The 24860-nt window shown below is 40.2% G+C and overlaps 1 protein-coding gene and 1 long non-coding RNA gene across 8 annotated transcripts; one reads left to right on the top strand and one right to left on the bottom strand.

Moving 5' to 3' along the window:
* Position 1: 1 nt before the first annotated feature.
* On the top strand, positions 2 to 23636 carry LOC106039444 (very-long-chain enoyl-CoA reductase). 7 transcript variants are annotated; one of them, XM_048067270.2, is made up of 14 exons: positions 2 to 138; positions 544 to 639; positions 11326 to 11376; positions 11890 to 11941; positions 12272 to 12316; positions 13624 to 13727; positions 15714 to 15829; positions 15948 to 16053; positions 19919 to 19991; positions 20080 to 20123; positions 21561 to 21618; positions 22193 to 22281; positions 23314 to 23359; positions 23461 to 23636. In XM_048067270.2, exons 4-14 carry the CDS (start codon positions 11926 to 11928, stop codon positions 23586 to 23588), a joined length of 825 nt encoding a protein of 274 aa, XP_047923227.1. In that variant the 5' UTR covers positions 2 to 138; positions 544 to 639; positions 11326 to 11376; positions 11890 to 11925; the 3' UTR covers positions 23589 to 23636. The 7 variants fall into 7 exon arrangements, 6 of the variants coding, with proteins under 6 accessions (XP_047923227.1, XP_013042109.2, XP_066857721.1 ...); XM_013186655.3 differs by having other exon boundaries at positions 6 to 138; positions 559 to 639; XR_010833282.1 differs by lacking the exons at positions 2 to 138; positions 544 to 639 and adding an exon at positions 1700 to 1773 and having other exon boundaries at positions 23233 to 23359.
* On the bottom strand, positions 7243 to 13639 carry LOC106039446 (uncharacterized). Its single transcript, XR_010833283.1, has 7 exons — positions 13069 to 13639; positions 11584 to 11680; positions 10050 to 10163; positions 9118 to 9336; positions 8823 to 8899; positions 7702 to 7774; positions 7243 to 7379 (listed from the first exon to the last, which is right to left on the bottom strand). It is a non-coding gene; the product is annotated as an uncharacterized lncRNA (long non-coding RNA).
* Positions 23637 to 24860: the final 1224 nt, after the last annotated feature.

A 24860-nucleotide genomic window follows, 5' to 3' on the forward strand; every position in this document is an offset into this window, starting at 1 on the left:
CCGGCCCTCAGCGGCCCTCAGCGGCAGCGCCCCCTGGGCGCCGGGGGCGGGCGGGACGCGGACTCCCGCGAGCCCACGGGGGAACGGAGGCCCCGGCCCAGCCCGGGAAGGGCCCGGTCCTGCGGGATGGCGGCCGAGGTAGGTCCCCGAGCGCGGCCCCTTCCCGGCACCGCCGCTTGGGCTGCGCCGTGGAGTCACTGAAGCGGCCCAACCCGTGCTAGTGTGATCGCGGCGCCGTAAGTGACGAATGGTGGCTGCCAGGGGGTGGGCTGCCAGGCCCGCGCAGGGAGCCGAGCGCTTACTTCATCAAACCCGAGGTTTGATCAAACCTCGCTACCTTGCTCCAGCTGGGTGAAGCCTGAAGGATTGCGGCGTGGGGATTTTTTGTCCAAGGCTGGGTTTCTTCTGGAATGATGGACCCTGAGCGCTAAAGTCCTTCTGTGCTACAGATTCAGAAGGGGGGATCTGTAAGTGAGGTTCAGGGGAGCATGAGGCTGTAGGTTGCAATGTTGTCAGCACTGGAATTCGAATGGTCTGTTACAGGTTTTCCTTCTCCAGGTGGTACGCCGTGCTGATCTGGAGGGACCGTTTGCACGACCTGTTGGTCTGAAGTACTGTCCGAGAGCTTTCTGATAGAAGGTTAGCTTAAATGGCTTTTATATTTGTGTTCTGGTTGCTTTTCTGTATTTACCTTGATTACTTTCACATATTGGAGATAGTTTTCCTCAGTATATGAACGCAAGCCATTTGGAAGACAAATATACCGAAAGAACGTCTGCTTCTTTAGAAAGGCAGTAATTCTGTTTTCCTTTAACATAAAAATCCAGAAGGTCTAACCAGATCCCAGCGCTAACCATCCAAACACATAATTGCCTTGAAAAGGAGCACACACCTTCACACACCTTCAGCCGGTCTTCACACCGGTAGTAAATTCTGTCCCATTGGATGTTTCTGATCCGCCCTCAGGCTTGCTAGTAGGGGCCTCATGCTTTGTGCATCTGAAATTTATTCTTCAATATTTTGTTTAAGAAGCTTTGATGGGTATAATCCTATGGAAGCAGATAAAATTTGGGGTTAGCAGAGGGCTTCCAAAGAGCGCATGGTATAAACCTTTCTGTATAATGGAAACTTAGAGCCATGAAAAAGCAATGTTTCTTTATAGCAGGTAGAATCCGCTAATGTTTAATTACTTTAGCTCTCACAAGAGGATAATGGAATAAATACTAGTTGGAGGAAAAAACAATACCAGCCTCTGTACTGCTTAATGCTATGAGCTTAATTCTGACAGCAACGGGAGCACGTCACAGAAGAAGGGACCCAGCCCAGGTCTGCTGTCTGTCAAATCACACAGAAATGGGAGGTATGCTAGCAGAAAAAGAAAGGAGGGTGTTTTCTGGCTCTTGATCAGTTGTGGGTTTTGCTGGTTATCTCATTTCTCTACCTCTGATCGGCACACACCGTGAAGCACTACTGATTCCTGCAGTACCCCCGTGCCTCTCAAAGAAAAATAAAGCACCCTTTCGAATCAAACGCCGCCGAGTCGTGGCTCTGAACCTGCTTTTCCCCGTGTTTGAAGGCTGCGGGACGCCTTGCTGCCAGCGCCCCGCAGTGCTGCTGCCGCCCGGGGCCCAGCGGCTCGCCCACACCGGGGCGGGGCGGGGCGGCCGGGGGGGGCCGGGCGCTGGCTGAACGGGGCGGGGCGGGGCCGGGAGGGTGCCGCGGCGGCGGGAGGCGGCGGCCCGCAGGATGGGCGGCAGAGCCGGCTTCTTCGAGGTGGGCGCGGGCGGCCGGGGGGAGCGGGGCGGCGGGAGCGGGAGGGGAGCGCCGGGAGCCGGGGCGGCACCGGGGCGAGGGGGCGGCCTGGGACGGGACGGGGCGGGGACGGGGGTCCCCGAGCGGTGCCCCGGGGCTCCGGGCTCCTTGCGGTCTGCGGGGCGGCGCTGGCGGCGCGCCTCGGCCGGACCAGGAATGTTCCGGGCACCTGGTGGCTCGGCTCGGGGCAGGAACGTGCCGCCGGGCGGCTCGGCTCGGCTCGGCCCGGCCCGGCCCGGCCCGGCTCGGCCCGGCTCGGCTCGGCACCGCGGCGGGGCTCAGAGGAGCACAGCCTGGCGCGGCCGCAAGGGGTTGGGGCCCCTCTCTCCCTGTGCACGCTGCAAGTGCGGAGTGACATGCACCTGGGGAGCGGGACGGGCGAGGATCCGCTTACATAAACAGCCCCACCAACTCTGCTGGAATTATGTTGGCTAATGCACAATCTCTTAAGAGTGGCTTGTGTTACCCAAAGAGGTTGGTGCTAGCCTACCGGTGGCAATCCTAACTATGTTTCTGCAGGTTTACACTTCATTTTCTCCAGCACAGGACTCACCTAAAATTGAATGCGTTTTTTTCCCTGTGCAAAATACAAAGCAATTGTTACTATAACATTAACAGAGTCTAAAAAAAAATCAGAAACAAAACTGCTTTTGTAGTTACTTACCATGACCTAAAAGTTCAGATGTTGCTTTTCAAAGCTATGAAAGCTTTTTGGATGTCACTAACGCTTCCGCAAATTAAGCTGACTCTAGCCATTGTGGGTGCGTGGTGGGCACCTGCAGTGCCTTTTCCCCTGCAATACTCGCTTCCCTGTTTTTTGTTTTTTTTTTTTTTTTTTTTTTTTTTTAGGAAAAATGACCGTGCTTTTCACTGCCTCCTGCATTTCTATCACTGTCCCAAGGTCCTGTGATATCCAAATGCAGGATCAGGCACATGTGTAATACCCCTCTAAACATCTCTAGTCATTGTCTGGTTGGCAGGTTTGCTCTTTTGCTCCAGTTGTACTGAACTTCTTTATAGCACTCATTACTAGAAGACCTCAAAAGCATGGACATAATTACTGCCTAATTTTACAGATGAAGAAACATGAGAAAGTGGAATGATGTGTGCTCTACCTCACTAGGCAGAACAATAGCAGCAGATCCAGATCTTTTGTGTCTTTAATTGATATCCTGTGTCTAAGCAACACTAATCCAAATTCAGAATGTCTCATGAATTTATTTGCAAGTCAGCTTCATATGTCTTAGTCCTTTTCTCTGTACAGCAGATAATGTGTGGAAACAGATCTGCCCAGGCACAGCCAGTGTGTGTCTGAGCAGACTCAGGGTGTGGGATGTGGACAAAGACAGCTTAGGTAGTACTAAGCAGTGCTGCTGCATATCGCTTTCAGCACTGTTCTCCCCAGTGACTTGCTTTCTGTTATAAATTCAAGACAGCTTAGCATGCTGAACTGCATCTCCTCACCATACATTCAAAACTAAGTTATGAAAGGAGAAAAAACCTAAGTTAGGAAAGGAGAGATAGTAAATGTCCCACCTTTCCCAAGACTTCCTAAAGGGAAAAAAATCTCTATTGATATTACAAACATTAGTGTTCCCTGCTTTGGGTTAGTCTGCAATTCTGTGCTTTTCCCTGTACATGTCAGAGCCATTTACCCTTTATTGCTTTTCTGTGGTACCTCTTTGTAAGAATAACAAAGCACTTTGCAAACACCAAACTGTTGCTTTCTAAAGTTTTTCTAATATGACTATTACAAGTTTAGTGGAGTTTTATTGGTGGAATGCTTCTTTCTCTTTTGTTGATTTTTTTTTTTGCGCATTTTATCATGCCTAGTACCTAACTGCACCTTGAATATTGTGTTCAGTTTTGGGCCCCTCACGACAAGAAGGATATCGTGCTGGAGCATGTCCAGAGAAGGGCTACGAAGCTGGTGAAGGGTCTGGAGCACAAGTCTTACAAGGAGCAACTGAGGGAACTGGGGTTTCTCTTGGAGAAGAGAAGGCTCAGGAGAAACTTTCTTGTACTTTACAGTTACCTTAAAGGAGGTTGTAGCAAGGGCTCTTCTCCCAAGCACCAAGTGATAAGACAAGGGTAAATGTCCTCAAGTTGTGCCTGGGGAGGTTTAGGTTGGATATTAGGAGAAATTTCTTTACTGAAAGGGTTGTGCGGCATTAGGACAGGCTGCCAAGGGAAGTGGTTGAGTCACCATCCCTGGAGGTCTTCAAGAAATGTGTAGATACAGAACTTAGCATTGTTTAGTGGTAGACTTGTCAGTACAAGGTTAAAGGTTGGACTAGGTGATCTTAGAGGTCTTTTCCAACCTGATTGATTCTGTAATTCTACAATCAATTTCATACGGAATATGTAGGAAGGTCCTTTCCCCTAATCATGAATAAAATGTGAATGGACCAACAAAAAGATGGACGAGAACACCAGTCTGACTGTGAGTGCTCAGACACCAGCTGTTAATTCTCTTCCTTGAATGAGAGTCTTCCTCATTTCTGCTAAGGGCAGAAATACTTCAAAAATAGGCAACATTGTATTAGACTGACTTCTAAGAAGCCAGTAAAGGCAGGTGCAGCTTTGGAATCACCTTTAACTACTTAGTTTGAATAGCTTGTGTTCAAACTTAAGTACCAAAAATTATGAGCAACAACTAATTAAGCCAAAGTGTGCTGGACCTAATGGATCAACAACCAAAAATCCAGAGTGGCTGAGTGATTTTCCTCTACTTATCATATGTAGTCAGGTCCCTGAACTCCTAGACCCGTGTCTAGGTGGCTGTCTGTACATTTCTTGTTCTGCAATAAGGCTAGAATGGGTTTTATTTACTTTGGGCACTGGTATGTTTCTAATTTCACCTCGCAGCTGTTTTATCACTAATAGCTCAGGAGAAGCCTGGCAAGAACACCTACTGTTTAAAGACATGTGCATACCTGGAAGGACTGCACCTGATAATTTGAGATTCACCTCCCAGAATTTAGAGGTCTATGGTGGAGACTGGTATTGAGATAACTGATAGTCTCTAGGAGTGTTCATTTCTCTAAATGTATTAGAAAACAGCTCTTCTGACCTAGTTCAGATGTGTTTCAAAGCTTATGATGAAGCTTATCCTAAAAGTGCCAGCTTTTCTCCTTTCCCTACAAAGGGTGTTTACATGACATGCTCAGATGTAAATGTCTGTAGTGCAGAGCTCTGAAGTTAGGCTAATGAATTCTGCCCTTTTTTCTACTTGATAGGTTTAAGTCTTCAAAAGCATCTCATATAAAGAAAATAGTATGTCCCTGTGCCTTCCTAGAGGAAATACGCTTGAGCAAACACACTCACATTGTAGAAAATTAGTGCCATAAGAGCTTCAGTTGTAATTTTGCTTCCTTAACTGGTTTGGATGGGGAGTGCCTTTTGTAAGCTGTGCTAACCCAAAATGTTTTGGAATCTTCGTTCCCTGAGGATAGATTGAGCTGACATATGCAGTACAGTCTAAAAGCTATAATGTAGTGCCCCCCTCCTTGCTGGCATTTAAAGTTTCTCCCCCTTCTGACTGTGATGAAAACCTTCTGAATGCAATGGGGATGGCTGCTGCCTCACTGGCATTGCTGAGATGTCACAGCTCCTGTTACAAAGGCTTCTCCCACTCAGAGCTATGCCATCTAAAGCCTCATCAAGTAGAAACACTGAGAACAAGTGCCAAAAGCAGGACTGCAGAGGATTTTAAGATTCTGTATCCTCCAAGAGCAGCCTGAGCAAGACAAGGCCATATATGAGATGTTTGAACGGTCATTTAAAGGGAGACTGCCAAAAACTGCCCAGCTATTTGAAAATGTCTGCTCTGTTTTCACAAGTAACACATAAAATTATCACAGAACTGAGAAGATGGGGAAAAACATTCTCCCTTTCTTTTCCCTCACCACTTCTCCATGCACTTAACAACACCTTGTACAGTCATTTGTGCTGCTTCACGTAAAAGACAGGCAATTTGTCCTTTTTCTCTGTGGCACTCAAGAGAGAAACTTAATTTTGTACAGGGAAATGTGACAATAAAACATCACTTGGCAGGGAGTACCTGGAGTCACTTAGGATTTGAAGGCTACATATGAAATCAAAAGACTTGTTTTAGAGAAAATAATGGACTTCTTTAGAATATATTTTAAAAAGTAAATGCAACTATTGTGAGTTCACCCATGAGTATAAGGGCTACAGGCTTCCTATCGCTTCTTCTTTTCTTGCCTTGTGAAAAGACAGCAGACCCAACCTTAATACCCCTAGGGAAAAATAAATGAATAATTGAAAGGAAAAAATCTCTCTTCAGTCTCTTAAATTCCATGTTGAAAGCATACCCTGGATGTACATTTTGACATCCATACACCAAATGATCCATGAAGAGTAGTAATGGAACTGTAGATACCTAAGTCCAACACCGCAAATCACAGTGCTGATTTGCACAGAGCATTTATAATCCTCTTCTACCTGAATATTCTCATTGCAGAAAATAATCACTATAAACTAGAGCCCTGAGCTATGAATAGTCTCCTTTGTACATTGAAAAGGCTATGAGGTGCCACTGAAAAACCTGGATGTCTACTTATTATTGCGTCAAAGCTGGCTTAGGTTCACAGATGGAAGCACTCCAATCTGCTTAATAGTGACAGTGATACTTGGTGAATGATTTGAGTCTTCAGCATGACTGGGAAATTGGCAGCTGTGCTAGCCAATGCAAGTAAATACCCGCTGAGTCAGAATTAACTGGTGCTGGTTACTTTCCCATCCTGTGTATCCTCATGGAAGATGTCATGCTAGCAAAAGCTGGAAAGCTTTCATAGGCTTTCAGGAGCCAGAATTCACTGTGATAACCTCTAACGCACAAACCTCTAACAGGTGGAAGAAATAAAAATATACTGAGTTTCAGTATAGTCCAGATGATGGTTCTCAGGCATACGTAGGAGCAGAACTTAAGAGGCTGATGAGTAAACACCTGGTGTATGTCTTGTGAACCTTTAAATGTTAGACATCTGATTTTTACAAAAGTGAATTTTAATTGTATGAAACTTTGTGAGTATGGGTATCACAATCTCCTTTTTTAATACTTGGTGAAATCATGTAATAAGATTCTAGTTTCATGAAATGTGAGCTATTTACTTCAGAAAGGTAAGGCTTTACATAGCTGAACTAATTACAGAAAAAAGTATAGCCCTCCACAGGTAAGATGATGAAATTTGGTTTTGTGGTTAAACATTTGCCTTGGTTCTGCTCAGAAACTTTCTCACATAGCATGTAGTTAGGTTGTGGGACTCCTCACCTCAAGACACTGTGCATGCTAAAAGTTTACACAGGTTTAAAAGGCAAGTGGAAGAAGTAATTGAAGAAAAATCCACAAAAAGCTAATAAATACAAAGGCAGCACTTCTGCTGCAGGAAAATCTCAATCTGTATGTCTTCTCTCCTCCCCACGTTCACTACATTCTTGCCGTGTTTTGTTCCTGTGAGTCACCTGCTGTTGGCTGTATCAGAAAGAAAGGTACCATTCTGGATGGATCCTTAGACTCATCCTCTGCAATGGTTTGTACGTTCCTATGCAAGGCAAGTTTCAGACTGAAAGTCAGTTGTAGCAGCAGCAGCACAAACACAGTTTTTCAGTGTAACTACAGTTACAGCAATTTCCCTTTGGCTTAACTTTATTGACTTCAAGAACGTTATTCCTGATATGCCCTAGTGGGAGACCACACTAAGGCATGCTTGCTTCTTTCAGAAACAACACAGTATTCAAGAAAAGTCTAAGGGAATAGAGAAAATTACTAATTCCATTGGAAAATTTAAATGTTCAGAAAGATTTAATTAGAACTATAGCAACCACTGACTTCTCTAATGGTTAAATTACAGGAACCTGACTTACCTAAGCAGTCCAGTAGCTCAGGGAGAATTAATTCATTCTGCATTGCTCTTTCTTGGGCTGGTTGGTTCCAAGACTGTAAAATAAGCATTTTTTTTTTTTCTGAGTAATTTAAAAAGAAATCGATACAATATATGCTTATGTCAGTGTTCAAAAAATCTCACTAAGCTAGAGTTTACTGAATCTGCTGAGTACAAATGGCTGCAAATAAAACTTCCAAGATGCACAGACATGATGTGTCTGTATTTCCATTACAGTTATCACATCATTTTTGAAGATCTGTTGATGCTTGAGCACCTGATACAGCCTTAAACTGGGTGGATTTGATCTACTGTATTTTTGTAATCCTATTAAAGGCAACCTATCTAAAAAAATTTAACACTGCTCAACCATTTTTCCCTGGTGAATAAATTTTCCACCCTTCTGAATAGAAGTTTAACTGTTGCAATTAATTTTTCTGCATTTATCATAAATTGATTATTCTTTGCTCTTGACCTGTTCTAAACAATAATTAAGAGATTTTCTCTGTCTTTAAAGACATTATCAATCTTTGCTCCTTATGCATGAGAACAAGTTTGTCTCCTAAACATTGAAGGTATGTATTTGTAGTCACTTCTAGAAGAGTTTTAACTTTCAGCTATCTTGCACAAATCTGCCTATTGCTTACATTCTATTCAAAGTAGTTTTTGAGAAGCTGTAATTTAAAATGCCTATCAAAAAATCACCAAATAAGTGGACTGCAAGTCATACCGCACTAGTGCAAACTGACTGTCAGTGTCCTATTGTGCTAAATGCTTTGAAAACACTCAGAAATTAAAATGCTCTGAGCCAAACAATTTATGTTTAAAAGGGATGATACCCATCAGTAAGCGTTCCAAGAACAGATTGCTGCGTATCTGAATACTGTTGCCAACCAATACATTAACTGACTTGGTGCTGTGCCTGAGGACTGGAAACACGGTGTTCAGTGCTATGTGGGTTCATGCCATTGGCCGTTATGTTCAGAAAAGATAACATTTCTTAGCTTGGATTAGTCTTTTCTGGCTCTTATGCAGGGAACTGCTAACCACGGTGGGGACGTTCTGTCACAGATAAGAGGCATGATAATTAGAGGAAATGGTCACCTTGCTTTCACTCTGTCGTCGCACAAATTTCTATGAGCTGGAATGGAATCTACAGCAGTGTTCTTGTCTCCCTCTTTCTGAAAAGGGAAAGCATGTGTTATATTTGCTTAGATCTTGAATGTAACTGATAGTAACTAAAATGTTTGAAGTTCAGGAATGAGTGTTCAAAAATACAGAATTATTGAATAATTTAGGTTGCAAGGGACTTCTGAAAGTTATGTAGCTGAACTACTGCTCAAAGCAGATGCAACTACATCAGACTGCACGTGGGCTTGCCCAGTCCAGGTTCAAATACCTCCAAGGATGGAGATTCCATATCCCCTCTAAGCAGTCTCTTCCAATTTTTGTCGTTTCCTCGTATTTGATGGGAATTTCCCATATTGCAGCTGGTGACCTTGCCACTCGCCACTGTCGTTGTGCACTTTCAGAAGTCTGAATCCATCATCTTCGTAGGTTTTTGAAGAAAATGGCTAGTACAGGAAGGTATGCCAGTTTGGCACTTGAAAGCAACATGCTGGAACAGAACCAAATAGCAATACAGAAGATGGTGGATGATTTGGTTATTTTCCACACTGATTCCAGTGGTTCACAGAAATACCTACATTTTAATACAGCTACTCCCAAGAAAACCACAGAGCAAAAGCAGATGTTCTGTAATTTTCTGTCTGGCCTTGTGCATAACAAGAATAACTCAATTAAAAGAGGATAGGTGGCAGAACAGATATCCAAATTACTCTGTAATTGGCCTGGAGAGGATTTTTCTAATGCAGACACTAAAGACCAGAGACTAAAACTTCCAGGGCAGGGTGGAGCGGGTGGATTCTGACCCAATATGTATATGCTGGGAGTGGGGATGGAATGGGAAGGAGGCTTCTAAACTGGTTGCTGCTGCAGTCTGTAGGGCTGCCCAGTGGTGTTCTTTGATATGAGAGCTTTGAAATACACTGAAGGTTTCAATAACCCTTGTAACAACTCAGCATCAGAAATGACAAAAAAATATTTACCATCCCCACAGTACCTGTTCTGTGGGCTGCAAGAGTCAGAATGCTGTAGTTCAGCATCCCAGAGAAAAGGAATCCACTTCATTTGCTTTCCCACAGTGATCTCCCAGAGAGACAGTAAAACTTGTACTTTATATTATTTCAAAAGGAGATAGGCAGAAATATGTAATAGCACAATAATCTGGCACACATGCATTATGCATTGCAAAGGAGGAAAAGTGCTTACCTCCCTTGATGCCCCTTGACAGCTTACAATGCACAGGTAGAAAATACTACTGCATTAGGGTCCCTTGTAGGGATCAGATTGGATACTTCTGGCTGGAGCTGAAGTGCTTCATTGCTACGCCAACAGATAAAGCATAGTTTGGGACAAGTAAAAAAAGGAAATAAGATACTCTACCAAGTCATCTCTTCAAAGATATCCTATTAGAAAGATACTGGACTATGACTCCTATTTTTAGTAGGGAATCATATTTAAAGTCTACTGTTAATCTGTCCCCTTGGTCAGTTAATACCAATCATAATTAACATTAGACATTTATTTAAAAAACAAACAAACAAACAAACTGAGTAATGATAGTCCCAGTCATTTGTGACTGTGACAGATAAGCTTTGAACTTGCAGTCTTAGCTGTACCTTAAAGTTCCATTACAAAGTGTTTGATGAGAACAAAACACAAGAACTATATGGTAAGTTTTGCTAGTCTGCTGCAACTGGGCTTTGAAACATCTGGGGACTTTTCTGCTTGGCTGTTAATTAAAATCAAAACCTTTTGCCAAAATGTCATTTGATCATGAAAATAATCCACTTTGTCCTATTCAGAGCTGCAATTAAACCACCACTTGGAAAATAAAATGCTAATACATAGTTTCTAGTATGGGTGATCTGAGAGGCAAGAGTAACATTGAATATTCCTATAACAACCTCTCAAGGATTTACGAAGTCCACATCTTTAGCTGCATTTGTCGATTATGTCTTTTGATGTTTTCCACTCTCTTTATAATTAACACACATTCTGGGAACAATGTATAGTAATCTTTATGCTCTGTGTACTCAAAATACTTGCTTACATGCATGTATATACACATTTACTTTTTTTTTCTCAAATTGCCTTTCTAGTTTTATAAATCAGAACAGTTCTGAAGATAAACTTGTTCCTTAGTGATTACCATGAAACTTCTCTGTCCCTTATTTGTTCCTTTTATTCTAGCATAACAAAATACCCCAGAATGTGTGTTTCGATCAGTTAGCTGCTTCTGCTTCTGAATTTATCCAGGAAGACAATTTATTTGGCAAGAGTGCTATTTTTTCACAAGTTGAGTGCTTTGAGAACCCGTCAATGATTAAAGCTGTCTCTTGAACACATCAGAACTGTTTTTAACACAGTCCATAGGTCAGAGGAAAAAGGTGTCTCATTCTGAATAATGACTGCAAAATTGAGAATCAACCAAGAGTTTAGAGATTATGTAGGCAATAATAATTATAATTTTGTATCCTATCAGGTGGAAATCCTTGACTGGAAGACAAAGGAACAGCTATGCTTCCTAGATAAGGTAAAACAAAAATCTGTTCAAAATGCTAGGTGGCTATTTTAAAATTACTAATGTTTTTTAAAGTAAACTTAGTGTTTGTGAGAAGTATTTCAATAGCCCTTTTTTGGCCATTGGAGAGGCAACAGCTGTGCGTACTTCATACTCACTACAGAGCAGTTCAACCCTTTTCACAAAGGAGCCTTGGGCAAATAGCACAACTTCACTCACTTCTCTATATGGTGCCAGTTGTACCTTACTCACTCATAAGCCATCAAACTGTCAATGCTGCTCTAGTAACTCTTGATCACTGCCACTGTGACTGCCTCTGAAACAGATGCCACAAATTAGGTCCTCCCATTTTCCTGTAAGAAGTACTTGGAATTATCCATACCAATCCTAGCTATATGTAAGAAAGTTATATTATTTGTTGTTTGAGTCACATTTCTACATGAATAGCCTTACACCTAATAGCTGTCTTTCAAAATGTGCATATCTTACATATATATCTATATATATGAATTATTTTTTGTCTAGGTGGAACCAAATGCTACAATTAGGGAGATAAGATTGATGTTCCATAAATTATGTGAGTATAACTTTTGCAACAGTTTGTATCACATCAGAATATCCAGTATATAAATAAGAGAAAATTATGAACTTGAAACGTGATGCACACACACATAATGCTAAGTAACTTGCACATGAATGTGATCACAGTGAGATTTCAATACCATTTTTATACTATCCTGATACACCTTTGTATTTTTCCTGCTGCATAATTTCTCACAGGTATTCGTGTTAAATGAATATTCCTAAAAATCTTCAAAAAATCATACTTTGTTATGTGGCATTTATTGTAACAGTGGGTAATCTAAAACAAATATTGCATATCACAAAATTCTGTATGGTCTTACAGATCCTCGGTGGTATCCAGCAAGACAGTCAATAAAACTTGATCCAAGTAAGTACCTGTGAGGACTAGAGTAATAAAGCTCTGAGCAGGGGCCTTGTGTAAAAGGTGTACTTTGCATGGGTATTAGCTCCATGAAGACTGAAATGAATTGAGAACAAATTAAATTATTTGAAAGTATTGAAAAGAGTTCCATCCATCTGTTTGGCGCTTGGTAATTAACTCAGGAGTCTGAACATTGTTCCAATGCACTTTATAACTACTGAGCACCTTTGCTTTAAAGACAGCACAGAATCTAGACTCTAACTTCCCTTAGCTGCAGTGAAATGATTCCCATAGTGATGCTCAGCTGGGAGTACTAAAAAGAACTGAGTTACAGCTATCAATTCACATAATCCTCTGCTCTCAGACAGGAATTACAGTTCCTTTGAGGTAAGCTAATGTAAAACACATTGCTATGGATGTAGGATTTGCTGACAAAGCTGATGCCAGCTGACTGACTTGATTAGCATAGTTGCAGGCATCACTGCTAGAAGCCTCAGTACGTGGTCTGGGTGCACAAAAGAAAGTCCAATCGCCAAACTGTGCTAATTCATCCTAGCATTCAGTATAAAATGTAGCACTTTGTTCTTTTGCTTCTAGTAAGCATAATTTGATTTATATATTCCCTTAGAATTATGCTGGTGAAGATTAATTCATTGTGTAGAATCTGTCTGTGAAGAACAGGCGTATGAGTACCTTGTTTCCTTCTTCTAAGATCTACATTGTTAGATTCCTACATGAGTTTCAGTTGTGAGACTTGCCGTGAGAAAATGCTGGCCTTCTTGGGATTCCCTGAAATCCAGGCATTAAAAACTTGATCACCAGCTCAGCTCCTGTGGAATCATGTCCTAGCTTTGGAAAAAAAGGAGGCAATGAAGACCTCCGTAGGAGGGCCTTGCAGTCCTAGCTTGTTACAGCTTCCTTGTGTCTGGTGATGAGCAGTGAGAAGCGGGGAAGAGAAAGATGGAGGTGCAGCTGACTACGAGGTCAGTGAACTGTATTAACGGACAGTGACCCATCAGCAAATTCTGCTGTAGCAGTGATGAAGCAAGTCTACTGTACTAGGCAGATAGGATCGGAAATTCTCCTGACTAGAGAGATCCTGAATAGAGGATCTAGGCTTACATATGATTATAGGGATAAATCAAAATTAAGGATAAGCATTCTTATTTTTTTTTGTTTGTTTTATTTAGATTCCAATAAACCCATGTCAGGTCAAAGAATCTCACAGATGGATAAAAGCACAATATAAAGCTAGCATGCTGGCAAAATTGACTTGAATTTCACTGAGATGTAATTACCTCTTTCCTTCTCAGAAGGAAAGTCCCTGAGGGATGAGGAAATCCTGCAGCACCTCCCTGTTGGCACAACTGCTACCTTATACTTTAAAGATTTAGGGCCACAGATAGGATGGACTACGGTGAGCTGTGTGTCAAATCTGAGCCGTTTTAATGGCTATTTCTCCATAATTAATCCTTACATCACTTTTTGTCTCTACAATATTTCTGCATGGTCTGCTCTGATAGTGGATGCAGGCAATGAATCCTCATCGCTTCAGTTCATTTAACCAGGGAAAGCAGCAACAAAATATTCTGAATGTCTAGCTCCCTAGGAGAGCAGCAGTGGGAAACTTGCTACAGGGTAGTTTGGTTGTACTGAACTAAGGTGCAAGTTCTCAAATGGATGTAGATGTCTACTGCAAAATCACTAGGAACTAGGTATCTAAATGCCTTTGGGGACCTGCTTCAGAGGGCCTGTGTAACTCTCCTGACAAAATCAGGATTATACTCAGAGTTTGTTCTGCAAAGAGGCATGTGAGAAACTTACCTGTCAGTAACTGAACTGACTTCAGCAGGAAAATGCATGAAAGTAAAATGAATTAGCTGTCTGCATGTGGCTGCGTCCCAGGATGCTAATGCCAGGCTAATGACAGCTGATCATTTCTGCAGTGTTAGCATCCACAAAGACCTCACATTTACTCTCTTAGCTCAAAGGCAAGCGCCATCACAACTCACTCAGCAGGTGAGTGCTGTTTATGCAGTGAGGTGACCAATAACCCTAGAAAGTTCTTCAGAAACTCCAAGGTGCACGTATTTTCCACTAGTTACAATGAACCAGCACAGCACAAAGGGAAAGGTACCCAGTAATTTACCACACATTTACCATTTCCTAGCTATGAAACATTACTAAAATCTTGTGTTAATGACGTAGCAAGGATTCACAGGAAGCAAAAAAAAATTTTTTTTAAATATCTGCAAGACTGAATCTTCAGATCATCACTTTAAATGCTGTGCTGATAAGTAAGTCAGCTATTACACAAGCCATAAACCACTAAGACAAGCAAAACGTCTAATGGCAATGTAGACTCCAAGACATATATGCATTAATATATACTAAAATATCACAGTAAAATAACACCAGACTTCTTCAATTCCATAATCTGTCCTTTACCTTCTGCTTTCCCTGCCCTTCAGACTAGTTCATTCAAATGTAAGCCAAGAAATGCTTCAGTTTTATCAAATAAAAAAGACAATCAAGTCCTACCTTTGCCACAGAAAATACTGATTCTGTTACAGAAGTTGAAATGAAAACATCTTTTCTCATAGGTAAATTAACTCTAAACACATTCGAAAAGTGACGTGTTCTGTTTTCTTCGACGGAATTACAATCAATTTCCCTTCTTTCTCCATAAATGAAGTACTGACCTGCCTTCCTCACTTTAAAAATGGAAAATGCAACTGTTAATGCTTGGTCCAAAGCTAACATCAATACAAAGTGATGCTCATGAGAAATACACTCCTACCTGAAATGAAGTTAGGTTAGAAAATAGCTTCTTTAGTTTCCTCTTCCCACCCAGCCCCAGTGAAAGATTATTTGAGTATAGAATTAATTGATTGTTTTCCAGAATATCTGCTGTGCTAACTGTTCATATAGATGGGGTCACCTGTGAACACTTGCAAACTGTGTTTCCAGTTTAAATAAAATTCATTCATTGGAAAGAAAGCTCATTTCCTTCAAGATAAATTCTTCAACAACTTTCATTTTAACCCAAAATAAATGAATAGTTTTTAAGGGCAAGAGGAGGGTGAGAGTTGCATAAATGTAACATGCATGCACAGTTATCATGATCTCTGGGCTGCTGTGATTAGCTTTTCATACCCATACTGTGTCAGCTGCACTGGCAATGGCTGTTTGTATGCAACTGAGGCAAATACATTGCAGAACATTTGTATGCATGTCTACTAATTTCATAGCCTAAGCCCAAACCTGCTATTCCCTCCCTGCATCTCTAAATGCCATTCTGGGTCAGTGGAGGTGTTTATCCCACTGCATTACTTATCACAAAGAAACCAAAGCAGAACCACCATCTGATTCAGCTGTCTAATTATTTTCTCTCTTTTTGCAGGTGTTTTTGATAGAATATACAGGTCCATTGTTCATCTATTTTCTGTTTTATTTCCGCATGCCTTTTGTGTATGGACTGGATGAGAGGTTTACATCAAGCCCACATCCAGTAGTTAAGTAAGTCCGTTTGCAGGCTTGAGCTGTATTACTTGTTAGCATTGTAGTCTTACTCCAGATGTCTTGCCACATTTGTTTTTTTAAGCACTCTTAAATGCTTTTGTCTTGCTGTTTCTAGCTTGGCATGTATCTGCCATTCTTTCCACTACATCAAAAGGTTGATTGAAACAATATTTGTTCATCGGTTCTCCCATGGGACTATGCCACTGAGGAATATTGTGAAGGTAAATTGTGACAGAATCTATCCATAGCCCCCCTACAAATCCAACCTAGCCAACCTATTCTCTGCCTCTGCAGCACAGATTTTTTGGCGTGGTGTTTGTAGTAATGTGCAGCAAATCTTACCCATGAATCTGTAGTTCCTTCAAAAGATTTCTTAATGTCACTATTGTATAACCCATTTGTTGCCATACAGTTATTCACGTTACAGTTTTCTCGTTGCTCTCTTAAAATTTTAGACCTTTAGCCCTCCCTTCCTTTCCACTCAGCTACCTCCCTGGGTGTGAAGGTTTACTAAAGTTAACTTTTAAGGTAGCACAGATAGGTGCAATGTTGGGAGGGTTGGGTTTTTTTTATTAAAAAAAAACAAAACAAAAAACAGTCACTTTACCTCTCCCCACCTCGTACTGTCTTTGCTGATAAGCAACTGTTAATTTACCTTTCATTGTTCCAGTGCAAAGTAAACTTGTTTGTTTTATATTTTCTTCTCATCCAGGAGCACCCCCTAACCTTATCGGTGCTGCTGTGGCATAGGGCAGCCATTAAGATGCAGATCCCCTATTTCCTAGTTGTCTGCAAAGCTGCACAGTTTTGTATGGGCTGTGGTTATTTTAAAATGTTAGCAACAGAATACACAGTGATATTCAAAAATGCTCTTTGTACTCAGGAAAACAAGAGATTATCATCTACAGCTAGAAAAACATATAGTATGACCATTTGGGTAGTTAACATTTTGCATTTAGACAGTCCCTTGGAATTTGTATTATGGCAGTGAATATTCCAGGCAGTTGAAGCTTTACCTTGTGGCTAACTCCTTACAGCTTTGCAGTGGCTCTGGTAGTTCTGGTGATGGCTTCATGCTTTCTAAATGGAGTGAGGGTCTATAGCTGAGCAGTGGCCCTCAGAAAGAACCCTCCCTGGCAACTTACTGTCAGTGTTTTCTGAAGCAGAAGAATGCAGGGATTGTTGAAAGGCTAGCAGATCTCTTAAAGACTTGTTCTTCACACAATAGTAGCTAATGCATGCTAAACAACAGTTTTATGGGCAACTTTACTTTGAAAAAGAATCTGTACAGTGTGATAAATCTTCATTTTTCACTGTGGTCCATGTCAACTTTTAGTTCCTTTCAGACCAAACAAAATGTAGTTGCTAAAATTGTTGCTTGTACCAGTCATTCTGATCACTTTTCTACCTTTTCAGGTTGGTGGTACTTGCTTTCATCTGTAAAGTTGCTCTCAGTTTTCCCTGCTTAGCAGTGCTTGGGTTTGATTTGCTTTTACAATTTCATTGACTTTGATGGTGTTACTCCAGAATTGTGCCAGTCAGAAAAGTATCACGTCCTCTTCCCTTTTTTCTCTCACACACAGATGATAGACAAAGCTTCTTAATATAAGTGTGTGATCACGTACAAAGCAAATATAGATGCTTATTTCCCAAGCACAACGGAATGTTTCAGTTAGCAAGAGATACTTAAGTTTCACTATGCAGGGGCCTGAGACAGGAATTGATGAGACTTGTGATTTTCATCCTTTGTTCACCAAATGGAAATGGAAATGGGAATAAATGATGCAGTAAAATGCAGTAAGGGTTCATCAAAAGCAGTTCATGCTAGATTAACATAATATATTTCTCAGATACGTGGCTCAGTATGAGTAAAACAGGGATTAATACAAAAAAACTGTGTGGTGGTAAAGGAACTAACAAAGGGAAAGATGACAGTGGTTGTACCAGAAAAGGATCTCTCATACCTTTATTAATAGGGAGGTTACCGGTGGAATTCCTCAAAGATTGGTCATATGACTGGTCTTACACAGCATTTTCATGGGTAAAAAAACAGGATATTATTGCTTTCTATGATCACATCTGGAGGAAAAAAAACCAAACAACTAGAGCTAAAGAAATATCATTTAAACCAGAAGATAATATAATGAAACAAACAGAAAGGAACATGCTGGATATGAGTAAACGTAGGCAGAACTTTAAGAAATAGTCTTGTTTATCATAGGAATGATGGTAAGTCGGAATAGAGAAAACTAAAATGCTAACCAGAAATATTTAAACTTAGAGATCTCATAAATAAACTATTCCTGCAATATCTCAACTTGATCATCCACAAAACCTCTTTATAAAAGATTATTGTAAAACTTTGTTATTTATCTGGAATATGAAAGATTCACAGAAAAAATTCCCTTCTTTCAAGTGAGTTCATTAAGCCTGCATATATTCTGTTGCTCCTATCTGAACCTCACTGGAGGCTTTTGTATGAGCAGTAAGGGCTTCTAGTGACAGCTTGCCATTTGTAGTATTACTGCTAAGGATCTTAGCAGTGGCAGACTCCACTCATCTTAAAGCTCCTTTTCTTATAACTGAGGTATAACTTATAACTACTGTGGTCAAGCACGTTCTTTGGATGAATAATCAGTTTAATGACACCATGTATTATTGGGAGCTGAGCCATAATCATTTGTTTATTTAACTTTACTAAAATCCATTCCCATATGACCCATCCTGTGCCAGCTTTCATAATTATAGGATGGTTGTTCATAAGGTGCCATTCCGAGATTACAGCAAACCATTTCTACCTAAGTTTGCACAGCAGTTAGTACATTGTGGGTGATGGCAGAAGAAATCAACGTTAGGGAGGAAGCAGTAGTTTATCAGTAGGACACTGACTAGATTGTTCCTCACTGGAGTTGTTCCTCCAGCTCTGCTGCTTTTCCTGGATAAAAGGGAGGTCGTCACGGGGAAGATACTTAATCTCTTTGCCCTTCTTGTCCTACCTGATCTATAATCATTAGTTAATAATTTGCTGTGTCTCATCAGTTACCTAGTAATATGTAATCCCAGAGCAAGGAACCATTACGTGTTTGTACTACAGCATACCCAAAAGGGTCTTCATTTTGTCTTAGGTCTCTGGGCAGTTCAATGATTGCAGTATCTTTGATGAAGGAGGAAATCTGAACTGATGGGAGACAGGTGTATGAGTTGTCAAGAATGCTTAAGGTCTGTCTGTAAGAGAATGGCACATAGAGTTGAGACCATAGAGGAAAAAGAGGAATAGGCCAAGAAAGGGCTTCCCAGCAGACATATAAGGAGGGAGAAGATAACCTGTCACCAAGATACTGAAGGAGAAAAAACACAATAGGCAGAACTGGAAAAACCAAACAGTTTTGGTTTTTTTTTTTTTTTGGATGAAGCGCTTGAAATTAGTCAGGAATGAGTCAGTACAGTGCAAGCTTCAATATCAGAGTTTAGAGAATGGAAGCTGGATCACAGAAAGCCAAGAACAGCACCAAAAGGGACAAAATAAAGATATGGTGAAAGGGACAGAGGGAAAGGTCAGGTGTGATGTTTTAAAGGAGGAAGAGTTAAGGCATGTGAAGGAAAGAAAACCAATGGGATGAAGGAGAAAAAGAATGTCGATAAATTGTACAAATAAAAATTGTACAAATAAATACAAAGAAATAAGCAAGGAAGAGAGCACGGTGCCTAAATCAGGTTTTATAAAGTCTCAGGGGTTAGCAAAACAAGTCTGTCTTTAACATACAGTCTGTATGGCACATCATCTTTGGCCAAATGGCTTGTCAGACAAGAGAAGTCTGTTTCCAATAGTAGGATTGTACTTCCTAAAACTGTTTATAAATTTAACAGCTCTGAGATATTTGAAAGGAAATCTTACTCTATGAGCACTACTTCCTTCCTGTTATTTCCTGTTGTCTGCTCCTGCCTTACCATACCCAGTGTTGTCACTTTTTGTTGTATTATCAGCAACTTGGAGGATCAGCCCAATTGATTGTTATCAGTGGTCCTTGCAGTGAATACCGACCAAGAGGATTGTACTGACACAAAGTAAAAATAACTGTTTTTCAGAACTGCTTGTATTACTGGGGATTTGCAGCTTGGCTTGCTTATTACATCAATCATCCTCTTTACACTCCTCCTTGTAAGTAGCATAAAAGCCCTCAACATGATTTAAATCCTTTATTGGCTGTATATTAGTGGTAACCATATGTAAACATTTTGTTTTGTAGCTTATGGGAAAAAACAGATCAATTTTGCTGTGATCATGTTTCTGGTAGGTCTGTTGCTCCTTTTATAAAATGCTAAAACATGCTGGTTTATTTTTTATGTTGTGTAAGTGGGGGAATGGGTAGGATAAGCAGATACTTAAAACTAGAATACTTGGGACATACTACTAAAGCTAACCACCTGCATGCAGAACAGATACATCTGTCAGTTTTTAATGTGATGTTGTACAGAAGGGAAGATTTTGATTAAGTATCCATTCTAAGACTAGGATATTGATCTGCTAAAATGATCTCTCTCAGTCTAAAAGAATCCTGGAACTATTGGTTTGTGACACTGTGTGTAAAAGCCAGTGAGTTTGTTTTTGGGAACTGTTGATTGAGTGTTAAGAATCACAACAGGTCATAAAATTTAGTGAACTGGCCAACTAAGACAATACATTGCTTATTTTCAAGGGAAGGCATTCATTTTGATACAACTGTTAGCAGCAAATGGAAGTGAGGGGAGGAGGTGTTGCTCCTTACAAGCGTTTTCAGGAACATTTTTTACAGCTTTTCTTACGAAGCAAAATTCTTAAGACAGTGTCTGTTCATTCTTACTGTTCCTAGGAACATTTCCATATGTGCAGAAGTAACATTAGTGTAGCCAACAAAGATGTACCCATTTTTCCTATGTATGTTTAACTCACTTAAAACACCAGCTGTTCACTTGCTTTAAGAAACTAAAGGTCAATTACTGGAGGTTCTCAAAGCAGCTTCCTGGTATGAAATTTCTGTGAATTAGTAACCCATTCCCATTTTATAGAGAGACTACATAACTATTTGCAAGAGATGACAATAAAACTCAGGAGGCCTGACGACCAGTCATTTGCTTTAATGGTTATGCTTTGCAGACACTGAAGACTATCCATAATCATATAAATGGGTTGTTTCAATACACTTTCTGCATAATTGGTTGGGGAAGCATTGTTTAAAGCTAGTGGAGGAAGCTGAGTCAATTACATTTCATGATTTGTATCAATTATACTCTAGAAAAGAAAACTTACAGCTCAACTCATATCCTCCTTGGGATTTTGATAACTTTTGAGAAATCAAAACTGTCCAAATCAAGTTTTCTGGTGTTTTTAAAGACATAGCTAAAAGATAAAGAAAGCATCTCGTGGATTTACTTTTATCTGCTTTATTTATTGCCTTTAGATCTCATGGGGACTGTATAAGAAGTAAATTTGATCTTTTGGACAGAGTGTCCACATTTGTTGGCAAATCTCATAAATACTGTAACAGAGCATAATATGGTCTTATGTTTGAACAAAAAGATTCCATCCACCTGTCAGAAAGGAATCTTGGTTATTTACAATTAACTCCCTTTTTTTAATCTTGTTTACAATAACTTCTTTAACTTTTTTTTAAATACCCTGAGAAATAAAAAAGGGAAGAAGAGTAAGTGGAAGGGAAGTGCATTTTAACTGTCATGCCTTTTCTTGCAGCTGTGTGAAGCTGGAAATTTTTCCATTCATGTTGCACTTAGTGACCTCCGGAGAGATGGTAAAAATTACATTATCATTTTTCGCTTTAGTCCAGCCATTCAGTACTTCCACAGTTATGCTGTCTCATGAAAGGACTGGTTCTGGAGGGTATCAATTACACAGGTAGCACAGAAGGAAACACAGGTAGTGCAGAAGTGCTGGTATAAGCAACGCATTGGTGAGCAAGGGAAAGTAATTTTACTGACTTTATGTGAAGAGGGGCACAAGATCTCTGTGCAGACCAAAGCTCCTTGTGCATGAGCCAAATATCTTAACAGCTATCAAGTATGACTATTAAAATCCAGCTCTGTGACAAACAGAGAACACCTTTAACTTCTAACATCTAAAACATACATAAGTCACAACAGGTGTGACTGCGATCAAAGGGTTATGTATGTCTTGCTAATGTCCAGAGAATTTCCTCACAGTTATACTGTTCCTTTTTGTGGGTCCAGAGGACATCCTGTTTTCCCACATCCTTCTTGTCCCTATGACAGTGATGAGACACAGGAGTAGGCAGATTTGGGTTGTCTTTATAGGAAATGATATATCTAGGAGTATGAATATTTTGTGATTTGTTTTCTAATCTATAGGATCCAAAACCCGTAAGATCCCATATCCAACAAAGAATCCTTTCACGTGGCTGTTTTTCTTTGTGTCTTGCCCTAACTATACCTATGAGGTATGTATTTTCAAACAAGCTGTTAAGATTTTAGTTTTGCTGGATAAGTTCTCATTTCTTTTGGCATGTTAAAACATGGAAGAAAACTCTGAAACAGTTCAGCCCAGTATATTTTCCCTCCTCTTCTAAACGCCAAGAAACCACACGGCAGACAGGAACTTATCTGTTCTTCCTGTCCACCCTTGAGGCAGTACTTACGGGCCAAACAGACCTGGGCCTGTGCTATAGAGTAGCTGCTAGACAAGATATAAATGCACTTGGAAGCACTGGAAACTTTGCAGGCAGGAATAGGGGGATCGACACTGAGGGTGTGTGGCAGTGAGGGGATTGGGGCATCTAATGGATTTAAAATGTAAGAGAGCCCAGGAACAAATATCACAATGTACAGGAAGATAGTGCACAGGTAAATAGAGGATACTGTAGTAGAGAAAATGGAGAAGTAGTGTGTATGAGGCAATGCTTGCCAGGTCTTCATCCCCATTTTCCTAAGTTATACAGTCGTTTGTGTTGGTGCTGTCTGGTTTAGAAGCTTGAACCAGTTTATTGCTTCATATTCCTTAATCAGGAGCCAAACTCCCAACTCAATTCAAAACTTGTTAGAAACAGTGCAACTGAGTGTAAAATTCACTTTCGTGCAGAAAGACTGTGTCAGGTTTTGATTTAAGTGAAGATTAAGTGTCATTCTGTCATTAGCAGATGTTAATGAGAACAGCATTAAGTCTCAGGCTGTAGAAAATTACTGTGCCTACCATTGATGGACAAGCGACAAATACTAATTAGGCAGAGAAAAAGGAAGCTATGCTGTAATGCTTAAAATTGTCATATTAAGTATGGAAGCAAACATGAAGGTTTTGTTTGTGATAACAAGGCACTGTTCACCTTTTTGGCTAAAGGTTATTCACATTAGAAAATGATCTGGCTGACCTTGGCTTTTTTATTTACCTATACTAGGACAAGGTTGGTTTTGATCAATAGAGACATAAGTGCAAATGCTGTCATCAGAAATGTTTTAAATTTCCTTGGCCAAAACAGGTGGGGACATGGATCAGTTTCACTGTCATGACTCAGTGTGTTCCAGGTGAGTAAAGTTTTGGAACTTCTCTCTGAAGCATTGTCAGCGACAAGAGCGTGTTCTTTCCCTGGTTATGAAGCGGATCTTTTTCTTTTTCTTCCTCCCAGTGGGTCTGTTCACCTTGCTTTGCTTCATTCAGATGACAATCTGGGCAAAAGATAAACACTACACCTACCTACGAGAATTCAAGGATTATCCAAGTCTTAGAATGCCAATTATTCCTTTTTTGTTGTAAAAAAAAAAAAAAAAGAAAAAAGAAAAAAAGAAGAAAAAAAAAAAGCTTGACTTCAATATTGCATGGAACTTCAAGAAGAAAAAGGTGATGGATCTTTTTATTCATAAACCTCCTGCCAAAAAATAAGTAAATTAATTTAAATAATTCTGTTGTATGTTAAATCTCCACTGCTGAGGGAAATTGTGTACATTTGAAAACTATCCTTCCTTATGTTCACGAATTCCTCAACTCAGAAGCACCTTCAAAAAGTAAGGCTTCATTGCACATTTGGTAGCCAAAAGCTCCTATAGTTCACTGCAACCCAATTGACTTAGATTTTCCTGTACTAGTCTATTTAGACTGATGCCTCTGAGATACTGAGAAGCCTGTGCTGAAAAGTAGCTCCAAATTTAGCAGTGGCACTCTACAAGACTGTGACGTAAGTACATTGGAACGAGGACATACCAGCCAACTACTAGAGAGCTCAGCTCAGACAGCATGGCCAGCTGGCCTGAAGACAGTTGCATGTTCTGCCTTCTTTGACTTGAAAAAGAGAGTGTGCTGCCTGGGGGCAGGTGCTTTGTGACAAACAACATTACCAAAGAATATGAATGGTTCCTAGAATAAAGAAATAGGCAATATCTCAAATACCTGTTTTGGGTCTAACCTATAATTTGCCAAATGATTCTACAGTAAGATGAATTTGTAGATGTAACATCTTGTGTTGATTTTTGGGGGGGAAGCTTGTTTTCTGTTTGTTTTGGTTTTAGTATTCTTCATTAGTAAATTGCATACTAGTAAATAAGATTCATAAGATCTGATCTATGCTGTATCTGTGATATTTGGTCTGTTTTCATATAACAAGTCCTTACGTTACTAAAGGACCTTTTACCTTGTACTATTTGTCAGTATTCTCTGAATAATTTTTAATGTACTTTGTAAATACAAAAAGTGGCTGCTAGTCTTCAGAATGCTAGCTCCCTTCCTATTTTCAGAGCCAGGGATAAAAAAATCAGCTACATTTTGAACTTCCTGTGTTTTCTTTTTCACAAGATGTTCAGTGGGACTTAGTTGGGTTTTGTACAAATCTAGGATAAAAAAGGCTATTGCAGTCTATCTGAATGACATTTTGAAGAAGCTATTTCAGAATATGAAGAGAATGCATAGATACTGTTTTGTTTTATGATTAATTTATTTATAATGGATGTATAGAAAGATTTTGCAGCTATTTGTAAGGATGAAATATGCAATAAATTCTAGCCTTTACATTGAATTCAGTTGAAATAGTTACAG

The sequence above is a fragment of the Anser cygnoides genome, chromosome 8 (genome assembly GCF_040182565.1).
Source record: "Anser cygnoides isolate HZ-2024a breed goose chromosome 8, Taihu_goose_T2T_genome, whole genome shotgun sequence".
Classification (NCBI taxonomy): Eukaryota; Metazoa; Chordata; class Aves; order Anseriformes; family Anatidae; genus Anser; species Anser cygnoides.

What these genes read in the sequence shown, in the direction of transcription:
- LOC106039444 (XM_067001619.1), top strand. Translation starts at nt 1,747, where the DNA reads ATGGGCGGCAGAGCCGGCTTCTTCGAG. An exon ending in AGCTATGCTTCCTAGATAAG is followed by an intron (nt 11,377 to 11,889) that starts GTAAAACAAAAA and finishes TTTTTTGTCTAG; the next exon opens with GTGGAACCAAATGCTACAAT. An exon ending in ATTGATGTTCCATAAATTAT is followed by an intron (nt 11,942 to 12,271) that starts GTGAGTATAACT and finishes ATGGTCTTACAG; the next exon opens with ATCCTCGGTGGTATCCAGCA.